The sequence below is a fragment of the Enoplosus armatus genome, chromosome 9 (genome assembly GCF_043641665.1).
Source record: "Enoplosus armatus isolate fEnoArm2 chromosome 9, fEnoArm2.hap1, whole genome shotgun sequence".
Classification (NCBI taxonomy): domain Eukaryota; kingdom Metazoa; phylum Chordata; class Actinopteri; order Centrarchiformes; family Enoplosidae; genus Enoplosus; species Enoplosus armatus.
Window position 1 is genome coordinate 11,091,622 of NC_092188.1, and position 12,107 is coordinate 11,103,728.

Sequence of the window (12,107 nt, forward strand, 5' to 3'; positions counted from 1 at the left end):
ATGGAGCTGCATAAATACCTGTTGTGCCTGGAGTTGATCCTCCTTCTTAAAGGTAAGAACTGCTTTATAGTCTTTTTTTTTATTATTATTATCATATTTCGACTTATAACTTAAAATTTTGTTTTTACCTTAATTTGCTCTTTTTAAAATAAGATGCAACTGCTTAAGGATCATTGCAATCTGAACAGGAGGGGAAATTATTCAGTCACTGCTGTTAAAGCTAAATTGTGAACTTTGGAGAACAATAGGAAATCAACCTCTTGTCCATGATTGATGCCTCTTCACTTCCCAGTTGCTCTGTCCTGTCCTCCAGCACTGTCTCACTGGGTGATATGGTCATTAACCTCCACAACATGTGTGAATAATTGTGTCACAGTGCCTCCCGGAGTCCCAAAGAACTTTGTTCTTTGTGACAGTAAGTGGCTGACCATGAAGGCATTCCTAACATGATTGTGTGCAGGAGAGTAGGGAGGCAGGCACATTAAAACATATGGCCACACTCCATTTGCCAAACAGATCAAAGGTATAGGAAGTTGCGCATGAGTCCAACGAAGTAACCAGGTTCCTGGTTCAAAGTCTGATCCTTTTGTAAATTTATTATTTATGTCAGTACTGAGGAAATATTTCATACTCATTGGAGGCCTCCACCAGAAGATGTTTGGAGCAATCAGAGATATTTGCATGTGTCCTCTGCCAAAAGGTTACTGGTTCATCTCCTCTTACAGCTGACACCCTCTGACCCTGGCAGCTGTGTAACTTGACCTCACCGGCCGTATCAGCCATTCCCATCGCCTAGACTCGATGTCTAAAGGCGTCTATGCCATGTGCGTTTTCTCCATGGAGCATGAACATCAGCTTCCCTCCTGCACTCATGTTCGCTGTGGCAGAGCAGCCTCACACACCTCATTGAGCCAATACTGCTCCCCAGCAAGAAACAGAAGAAAAAGACCGTTGTTGTCTACCAAAACTAAGTGTTTAGGCAGCTGATAAGCAGCAGTTTAATTGCTGCATTATAGCATGCAGCGTGACGCAAAAGGAGATCCATAGGCTGAGATATTACATTGTGCAAGGCATGTTAAGTTTGTACCTGCTCTGAATCTCACACACACAGTCTCTGAAGTTAGTGTATAGATTCAGATGTTGGCATATATGCCAAATTGAACATGTTGACTGAAGAATGATTATCCATGCAGCCAGTTTTTACGCTATGCAAAATACTTTTCATTCAGAAGCCGAGGAATGAAGGTCTTTCACACCACATACTTATACGCACATGTACACACACTTAATTATAATTGTGGTTAGGTTTTTTCTTTACTGTGTAACCTTTGATTTAATTTGTACTGCAGCTTATGTGATGTTAGTGTAAGAGTTGTTGCATGTGTGTGAGTTTTCTAGCTTGAGCATGTGTCATACATGAGCATGTAGGTGAGTGAGTATGTGTGTAATGTTAATGGTTTAAGCAGAGCTCCCCTGATGCGGCCAGCAGGCATCCCATGTCTGTTACACTCTGTTATGCTTTACTGAGATGTCGAACACAGGTGTGCGTGTGCGTGTGTGTTTAACTCAGTTTCACCAGTCATTCATAAATTTTCTCCCTATTATTCTCCCAGCTATCTTCTTGTGTTTTTTCACTCTCCTATCATTCGCTGACTTTCATTCCTACTCCCCCTCTTCTTCCACCCCCATTCCCCACGAGAGGGTGACAGAGATGAGAACAGAACACGATGGAGATAATGGAGAGAAAATCTGTGAATGAGGGTGAGAAGAGGTGAAGGAGGGGGATGCATGGGAAACATTATGAGTCTCTTGAATAAAGATGATAGAAACAGACAGTTGAGCAGACATCTCTACTGCAGGACATTTCACAGAGGTGCTATAAGTCAGGGATGTAAATTAAAGAGACAAAGGAGAGAGGGAAACTTAAATATGTTAGTCCAATTAAACAACATGCATCAACGTCTCTGCATGCTGCTATAAGTGCTGGCATGTCTATAGTATCCAAAACATTGAAGGGTCAAGTTCAGTTTCTGTTCCTCAACATGTGCACACACACACACACACACACATACACGTATACATATACATATACTACACAACCACACATCAATCACAACCATACACATTCAGTAGCAGCCCAGAGCCGAACGTGTGGTTGAGAGAATCTGGACCCAGTTTGGCTTGATAAATGTTTACTGCCAGTTGTCATGGCGATGGGTGCTCAGACAGGCTGCGGTACAGTGTCATATATAAACTCAAATGAAAATGGATCCAGAGGAGGGAGGACAGGACAGGGAAAACAGGGAATGATGGTACAATTTTGTGGGAGTCAGAGAAGTTGGGAAGGGAGAGGGGGCCTTGTGGTAGAGTTACAGTGTGTTTGTGTGTGTGTGTGTGTGTGTGTTATAGGAGAGGGGGTAAAAGAAAGGAGCAATTTAGGGTTTATGAGAGAATGAGTGAAATAGGAGGATGACGGAGAAAATCAGTAGCAGGGGTTGTTACCAGAGGCCTGGTTTGTTGTGGAAAGACATTTGGAATTGGAGAGGGTCGGTGATGTCGCCACAAGAAAGGACAGAAACATTTTACTACACTGTGTATAAGATGTGCTGTGGGAGAGTAACTTGTAACAAGGCTGGATAGAAAGGTTTTTGTTCATTCTGCCCATGAAAACAGAAGGTTAGGTATTGTGGAATAACTCTGTCCTTGCCTACGCATATTCCCATTAGTGAAGTGTATTAAACATCTGTGTAGAATCAGATAGATGGCTGAATTTCATCAAAGTCACTGGAGACGTTGGACATTGAAATATTGGAAGCTCACACAGTCTATAACTACACTAGCAGCTCTGTATGGCTCTACGAAGGCACGGTAGTGCTTTAAGCTAAATGCTAGTGTTGGCACGCTAACATGTTCACAGTGACAATGCTAAGTAGGTATATAATGTTTACCATGTTCACCATCTTAGTTTAGCATGATAGCATGATAATATTTGCCAATTAGCAGCCACAAACGAGATTCTGCTGATGGGATTCTCGTTAGTTTTGCAGGTGTTTGGTCGTAAACCAAAGTATTAGACCTGATCATGGCGCTTGATGAAAAGTTATTACAGCTCATCCCAAGGGGAACATGAATGTGTGTACCAAATTTCATGGCAATTCATCCAATAGTTGTTGAGACAAAACCGGGTACAAGGAAAAGAAGAAATTGAAAATGCAATGACATTACAGAAAAAAACATCTGTGCGAAAGAGAAAATGAAAGAGCAGGTAGAAGAAACCACAGTGTGTGAGAAAGGCAGCAGCAGAGAAACAGTGAACGTATCTAGTTTCCCTCTCCAAACCAAGTGGAATCCCCCTCTGATTGGCCTGGCTGAGGTAACTGTCTGTGTGTGTCAATGTGTATTTGTGGGGAAGTATCTGTATATAAGTGTATCAGTAGCTGGTGTATAATCATAGCTGCAGTGTTCTGGTCTTGTTCCCCATCCTGGACTACTTTTCTCCGGTGATATCAGTGAGTTATGTACAGTAGGAGAGTTACTGTAGATGCCCTCAGATGCTGCTAAATGACATGTCAAGTCAAATTTATTTTGACAAAACGCATCCAACACACCCTGCTTTTCAGGCCTACAAATAATATACAGTCGATACCGAAGTGGGACAATTTAAATACCAATTGTCAAGAGTAGCATAGTGTTTCTGAGACTGAACTACAAATACTACACAATGATGCTCTTTAATTTAAGTGGAATTGTGTATCCATATGAAGTAGCAAGGAGAGTTTTTTTCCTGTCAGCCACTGACAACATCAGCAAACACTGCGGTCATGACGCCCAGAGAATGAGTCCTAATGACCGGTGATCCCGACATTTCCCCTAGTGCCTTAATCAGGTCAAAATTTATTTTATCCAATACTTTCTTTTATGACTTTCCCATTAGCCTCAGCTGAACTTTGTGTTTAGTGCTAATTAGCAAATGTTAGCATACTAACACCCTAAACTAATACGGTATACACAGTAAACCTAATACATGCTTGCTAGCATGCTTAGCATTTAGCTCAAAGCACTGCTGTGTCTAGGTACAGCCTCACAGAGCTGCTAGCATGGCTGTAGACTCTCAGTCTTGTTATCCATTGAAAGTAAATATTTTATTTGGTAAAAACTATTATGAAATAAATTATTGTAATCATATATTGACTATATGTAAAGAAATCAGAAACACCCTCAGACACCCTGATGAATGATCACTAATGTGAATATCTGTAGTGTTGCCAATGAGTCATCAATCCTAAATTCATAATCTTATTTATTTTGAAAACTGATTCTAAAAAACCATTTGGTCATTTAGTTTCACTCTGATTAGCATAACAGGAAACATTTTATGTGTGTATTATTCCACCATCTATATATTTTTTCTGGTGTTGTAAAAACATATTTAGTCTTTCCCCAGACTGTAAAAGAAGAAATGAGACGTGTGTCTTTCATTTAGCCAGTTGGAACATGTTTTCATGCTTCTGTTTACACACAACTCAGTGAACTGTCTAACTACCATCTTGTTGCTCTCTGTCTTCGCTGTGTCTCCCTCACCTCTCTCTCGTTGTATGAAGGGTAGGCTTGTGTGTAATAACAGGGAGCTTACTATACTCCATAGTTTTTCTAACCCACACCCTTCCCTGCCTTGCCTCTTCTCTTCTCCCCCCTCTCCTCTCCCTCTTTCCCCTCAGACTGAACTCCCTTTTTCCTCAGAGGTTGCCTTTGGTCACTCTGTTTATCCATCGTTTTCAGCCCTCCTTCTCCCTCCCCAATCCCCTCCCCCAAGGCCAAGAGGAAAAATAATAATCTGACTCTTCACTGTAGATGTACAGCTCCATGTTTTGCATGTTTTTCACATATTTTAACGACTAATGAATATTGTTTATGTCAACTCATATTCTTAGCGCCTGATACCACTCTCATGTCCATGTGATAAATATGAACTTAGTAGAAAGTAGTCCAGCACATTACCCCCCGTAAGATGCAGATTTGTCATTATTACACTTTGGTCTTTGTACGGATTAAACAAACAAGATATATGTGATGCTTTAGATGTTCTGGTAGGCAGATTTTGTTACCTTCGGACAGAGCCAGGCTAGCAGTTTCCCCTTGTTTCCAGTCTTCATGCTAAGCTATGTTTGCTAGCTGCTGTCTGTAGCTTCATATTTAATGGACAGATAGAGAGGTATCAATCCTCTCATCTAACCCTCTGCAAGAAGCAAATAAGTATATATCCCAAATTGCCAAACTTTTCCTTTAACATTCAAGTTTCCCCTTTTATTTCCCTTTAAGTTACTTTAAGGTTGGAAAAATAATCACACTGTCTGACCAACATCTACCACATCTATATTCTATTATTCTATCACCTTGTTCCAACTCTTCATTTGAGCTACATTATGTTTACATTGAGCGACATTAAATTAAACCCAATTGTTCATGTCTTTTTATGGCTGCACCATTTTATCATATGGAAATATTTCATATGGAAAACTTTGGGATCTTCACTAGAATTTAACATAAAGGTCTGTTTGACTGAACAGTGTGAGTGTGTGATGACTGACCCACCAGCCAGTGAGGTTTAAGAGGTTAAGGGAATGCCAATTAAAAGAAAAAAATATAAAACTTGTTGTCTTTCTCTGTGTAATAATCTCTTCTGTTATGTCTTTCAGGGTTGTGTGAGTGTTTCAACATAGATGTAAAGAATCCGCGCATCTTCACCGGTCCAGAGGATGCTCTGTTCGGCTTCTCTGTTTTACAACATGAATCAGACGGAGAGAAATCGTAAGTGTGTGTTGAAAGACAAAGAAAGAGAAACGTATAATTAAAGTGTCATTCTCCTTACGCAAAGAGCATATCTGGTGATGTTTTTGTTTGAAGGATGCTGGTTGGGGCTCCCTGGGACGGGCCACCCAACAACAGGAAAGGAGATGTGTACAAATGCATTGTGGGAGAGGAGAAGAACTCAAACTGCCACAAAGTGAATCTAGGTGAGAGAAAAAAATATCCTTAACAGATCAACTCAAGTTTACATGTTACCCAGATGCTCCAGTAAACTGGTCTGTCTCTCTGTCTCAGGTGAGGCTGCTCTCCAGAACGTTTCTAAAAACCTGAGGAATTCTCACCTGGGAATGACGCTCACTCCGGACTCACCTGATGGCTTCCTGGTATGTGGTTTCAACACTGAGAAACAAGACTTTTTATTTTTGCTATGTGGACATTTAGGTTGTGTGTGGGAGCCTGAGGGGATGTGGTGAGACCAGGTTGTGTTTGTTTGACAGAGGTTTAATGAATCAGCTCAGTTGGTGTTTATATGTGACCATGTGCGGTTCACCCCCACTTCCTGGATACCTTTTTGCAGATTCATATGCACATTTACATTCAAACACATGATTAATCACTTGCTTATGGAATCCAAATGTCTTCATTTGTTCATGGATTATATTATACATACAGTATATTATACATGTTATACATGCATATAATGAGACAAGCTTAAGTCAAATCTCAAGTCTGTCAATGTCTTTAGAAACAAATTTTAAGTCAAGGTGCAAGTCTTTCAGGTCTGAATAATAACAATTAAAATCTGACATTTTTTTACATAAATGAAGCGAAGCCTATGAGCTGCTTAAAGTAGTCAACTCAAGACCACTGTAACCATTGACTACTCTTCTCACTGCAACATACAGTATATCCAATGCACCCTTTTCATTATGTCGTTGATTGAGCTATCAGTGCTCTGCTTACTCTCTTGCTGCCAGACCTGCTGCTCACCTGAAAGCTATGCTGTCACCCGCTGCTACTATTGCCAATGCTGCTGTTTATCAATCAATATATATATTTTGGCTTTATCAGTTAATCGAGTTTATAAAATGTCAGAAAATAGTGAAAAATTGCTCATTTTATCTAACAAACTACATTCATATAATAAACAATAATTCATATCTTCCACATGAGTTGGCTGACTGGACTGACACATGATTTCAATGCATAGACATAATACTGTAATTAGGCATGATGTGGGGCTATGCAAAGCTGGAAATTCTCTAGGTTCAAATTTGGGACTAATGTTGTTTTTGTTCTCAAGTCAAAATCAAATTTCTAGGGAGTCAAGTCTCAAGTAGGTCAGATCTCAGAGCAGTCAAGTGCAAGTCCTCATTCTATCTACAGTTAGGCCCAGAAATATTTGGACAGTGACACAATCTTCATGATTTGGGCTCTGCAAGGATTTGAAATGAAACAAGATGCAATTGAAGTGCAGACTTTCAGGTTTAATTCAAGAGGTTGAACAAAAATATCCTATGAAACATTTAGGAATTGTAACCATTTTTATACAAAGTCTCCTCATTTCAGGGGCTCAAAAGTAATTGGACAAATTAACATTACCATAAGTAAAATGTCCATTTTTAATACTGTGTTGAGAATCCTTTGCAGGCAATGACTGCCTGAAGTCTGGAAGCCATGGACATCACCAAACGCTGGGTTTCCTCCTTTGTGATGCTTTGCCAGGCCTTTACTGCAGCTGTCTTCAGTCATTGCTTGTTTGTGGGTCTTTCTGCCTTAAGTTTTGTCTTGAGCAAGTGAAGTGCATGCTCGATCGGGTTGAGATCTGGTGATTGACTCGGCCATTGCAGAATATTCCACTTCTTTGCCTTAAAAAACTCCTGGGTTGCTTTCGCAGTATGTTTTAGGTCATTGTCCATCTGTACTGTGAAGCACTGTGCAATCAACTTTGCTGCATTTGGCTGAATCTGAGCAGAAAGTATATCCCTATACACTTCAGAATTCATCCGGCTGCTTCTCTCTTCTGTCACATCATCAATAAACACTAGTGACCCAGTGCCACTGGAAGCCATGCATGCCCATGCCATCACACTGCCTCCACCATGTTTTACAGAAGATGTGGTGTGCTTTGGATCATGAGCTGTTCCAATTCTTCTCCATACTTTCTTCTTCCCATCATTCTGGTACAGGTTGATCTTAGTCTCATCTGTCCAAAGAATGCTGTTCCAGAACTGGGCTGGCTTCTTCAGATATTTTTTGGCAAAGTCTAACCTGGCCTTTCTATTTTTGAGGCTGATTAATGGTTTGCACCTTGTGGTGAACCCTCTGTATTTACTCTCATTAAGTCTTCTCTTTATGGTAGACTTAGATACTGATACACTACTTCCTGGAGAGTGTTCTTCACTTGGATGGATGTTGTGAAGGGGTTTTTCTTCACCATGGAAAGGATCCTGCGATCATCCACCACCGTTGTCTTCTGTGGACATCAAGGCCTTTTTGAGTTCTCAAGCTCACTAGTGCACTAGTAGGATTTCTTCTTTTTTTTCAGCCTAAGGATGGTCTGTTTCACTTCCATTGAGAGCTCCTTTGACCTCATGTCGTGGGTTCACAGCAACAGCTTCCAAATGCAAATGCCACACCTGGAATCAACTCCAGACCTTTTAACTGCTTAATTGATGACAGGTTAACGAGGGACGAGCCCATGCAGCCTTCTGAGTCAATTGTCCAATTACTTTTGGTCCCTTGAAAAAGAGGCGGCTACATATTAAAGAGCTGTAATTCCCGAACCCTTCCTCCAATTTGGATGTGAATACTCTCAAATTACAGCTGAGAGTCTGCACTTTAAGCCCATATTGATTATATAACTGTATCCTGAATAAGTTTTTGCAAACAGCTAAAATAACAAAACTTGTGTCACTGTCCAAATATTTCTGGGCCTAACTGTATATCTCATTCAGTCACATCTTGCTGTTGCTCTCCAATCCTGATTTCTCCAGTTTTGAGGCTTCTGGCTTGCAGAAGAACACGCTAGGGCCAGCAAGCACAAGTGTGTGTTTTGTACGTGTGTTTGTATGTTAGTTACTATGTCTATGTTCCTGTGTGTGTGTGTGTGTGTGTATGTGAGTTTGTGTGTTTTGGTGTCTGCCAGATTTTTACTGCTTCATTCGGGTGTGGAGTCGTGTACAGTTCATGAACGCCATTTAATGTGTGTGTGTGTGTGTGTGTGTGTGTGTGTGTGTGTGTGTGTGTGTGTGTGTGTCCCCTTGTGTGTTTATCTTAACCCCAGTGGTCAGGTCTATAACAGGATCGGAATGCGTCTCCGGCCCTTTGTTAATGACAGACCTTCCAAAAGCCATAGCACCTCTCTCGCTTTTCTCCGACTTCTCCCTCCTTCCTTTCTCTCATCCCTCTCTCCATCCCGTCTTCTCTGCCTGTCTGTGTGCCTGAGGAGAAACCCGTCCATAATGACAGGGCAAGCAAAACCAGGATGTTTCTCTTTTCCTCCTTCTGCACCCATTTCACCCCACTTTCAGTCTCTCTCTTTTGTCTCTCTTCTGTATGCATGGCTTTTATCTCCTCTTTCCGCACTCTCCCCCTTATTCCTCCCTCTCGGTATGAAAATAAATGGGATGCTTTGAAGACAGAAATATTTTTATATGATGCCCCCCCAACCCCATTCTCACCCCCCTACATTTAACACAATCAGATTTAAATTGCTTCGCTGGTCTGGTGTTCCAGCTCTGTTAAACCACTCATGACAACAGTGACTGCCAACATGTCAACAATAGTCTCCCTCTCTCTGCCTCTCCCTCCTTTTTCTATCCCCCAAACCACACTATTGTAGTTTTTCCATGACTTATTCCCTCTCATGACTTGTTTACTTTTTGTTCCCCGTCTGCCCTCATTTAGACTTTTGTTCACTCGACCACATTTGTCTACGTGTTTAAACCCTTTGATAACAACAAAAAACCACCTACACGTCTTGTGAGGGGAACACAAATAATTAAAAATATAAACAACTCAAATTGACTGTAGGTGCTCCTGAAATTGCTTCACCTGTAAGACAGATGTGTGTGTTTGGCAGGCTTGTGCCCCTCTGTGGTCTCAGGAGTGTGGCACGTCTATGTTCAGCACCGGCATCTGTGCCTCTGTCAGCGACGACCTCGAGCCAAGAGAGACCATCGCTCCAACAGCGCAAAGTAACCACATATTTGCACATACACACACACACATTAAGGCAGAGAACCATGTTGCACAGGCCCGCTTTAGCTAACCAAATATTTTGAAACTCTCACATGTGGCAGGGTGCTCCACATACATGGACATCGTGATCGTCCTGGATGGCTCCAACAGTATCTACCCCTGGTATGAGGTCCAGAACTTCCTCAGCAACATCCTCAGCAAGTTCCACATCAGCTCAGACCAGATGCAGGTAAAAGTGCAAGTTGATGTGTATTTGCTCACACTGCCGATACATATTATTTACATTGGTAATGGAAACTTGTGGGTTTGAATTTGAGTGAGTCTCCTCTGGAACCCCTTAGCTGTTTCCCAGAACAGTAAGACAAGCTCGTCCCTTGAGGGAAAACATGCATAGAGTGACACATATAAAGAACCAGTTTGGCAAATATGACCAGAATGAATTGCTTTAGTAATGTAAAGGGACGTGAGCCGAGCTAGTTTGAGGTTGGGGAGGAATGGAGGTTGGGGCGGGGGGGGGCTAAACAACAAGAGGAGTGAGAGGAGGTCTGGGTTTTGAAAAGGGAGGGTGGGGGGTAAGGGGTAGCAGGCAATGTGAGGTGAAGAGGAAATACCTCTGGTTTTTGAATGAATTCAAAAATTCCCCAAGTGCACTGTTTGCTTTCAGAACAGGATTGGTACTTAAAGAGATAGTTCACCCCAGAAACAAGAGCTCTCAGATGTTGCTTTCCACAACTATGTGCCAGCACAACCATGAACATGTGGCATTGCTGAAATACTTGTGTATGTGTTTGTATATGTGTGTGTGTGTGTGTGTGTGTGTGTGTGTGTGTGTGTGTGTGTGTGTGCGTGCACATTCAGGTTGGTATACTGCAGTATGGCGAGGTAGCAGTCCACGAGTGGTCTCTGAAGGACTACCAGACCACACAGGAGGTGGTGGAGGCCGCCAAGAACATCAGCAGACAGGAGGGACGAGAGACCCGCACTGCTTATGCCATCCACATGGCCTGGTAGGCCTGTCAATCACTGTTACTTCACTCTTACTGGCTGATTGTGCTAAAACAGTAGATTTGGCTGGCTGACTGGAAACTGTCTGACTGTTTAGATTTTGGTATAACATTCCTAGGGTTTTTCTCTAAATATATTACTGTATAATTTGTAATTATAATGACAATCAGGTCTATTTTCTTCTAGTCTGTTCTTCTTTCTAATTATATGCTCCAGTATGATCCCATCAGGCTGCTTTTGATTTATGGCTTACCAAACTATCAGACAAGGATTAGATGAAACTGTGTAACATGGGGTACTTAAAGCTACTCCATTCAATATTTTGATTTTAACAATGGATCAAATCACTGTAATGTAAAAGGAGTCGCTCGTAGTGACAAACACACACATAATTATGATAAATCCTCAACTCTCGCCAGCGTTGTTGGAGAAGTATGTCGGAGGTATTTAAGCTGGTAACCCAACTCTAAAGAAACAGCTCTATAGGTTTAGGGTCAGCGGCTAAATGAAAACCTCTAAGTCTTAAAATATCTCTTTCTTTTCAAAATAAAATTCCTGCTTTATTAAAGTAAAACCCACATAGAGCACCACACCCAGACCTGATGTGGCCACCACTTCCATTTTGGGATGTGTGTCTTGAAGAGGTGCTACACACACACATGCACACAGGTAATTGGAGAGTTCCTGTTTTCTGGTGCATTTAAAGGTAAAAGTTGGAGAAGTTTAGGAGGAACATTTAAAAGGTAGTTGAAAAGCAGTGACTGGAAAATGGAGCCAGTAAAATAGTGTAACTGTTGCATTAAAATACCAGTGACGGGAAATCCAGACAGTACTACACCCCCCACCCCCATCAGATGGTGAAAGAAAAAAGATAAAGATAAACAAAAAAAGAAATATAGGAGTTGTTATTCACTTGTTACTTACTAACGTTTTCTCAAGTGTGTGTGTTAAGGTAAAGAAATCAAATCAAGGTTACAGTTTTTTAAATAATTACAGATTTACCAAGAGAAGGTAACGTACACAAAAATGCATACTCCTACTCACACACAGATGGACAGATAGCAGCGCTAGCACGAGGCAAGAAAGTGACG

The 12,107-nt window shown here is 41.4% G+C and overlaps 1 protein-coding gene across 1 annotated transcript in view; it reads left to right on the forward strand.

Moving 5' to 3' along the window:
• Positions 1 to 12,107, forward strand: part of itga10 (integrin, alpha 10) — a 25,995-nt gene continuing 13,888 nt past the window's right edge. Inside the window, exons 1-7 of the mRNA XM_070912415.1 lie at positions 1 to 52; positions 5,697 to 5,808; positions 5,905 to 6,014; positions 6,103 to 6,191; positions 9,893 to 10,007; positions 10,113 to 10,240; positions 10,870 to 11,018. Of these exons, the coding sequence (XP_070768516.1) occupies positions 1 to 52; positions 5,697 to 5,808; positions 5,905 to 6,014; positions 6,103 to 6,191; positions 9,893 to 10,007; positions 10,113 to 10,240; positions 10,870 to 11,018 (755 nt within the window). The remainder of the gene's footprint in view (positions 53 to 5,696; positions 5,809 to 5,904; positions 6,015 to 6,102; positions 6,192 to 9,892; positions 10,008 to 10,112; positions 10,241 to 10,869; positions 11,019 to 12,107) is intronic.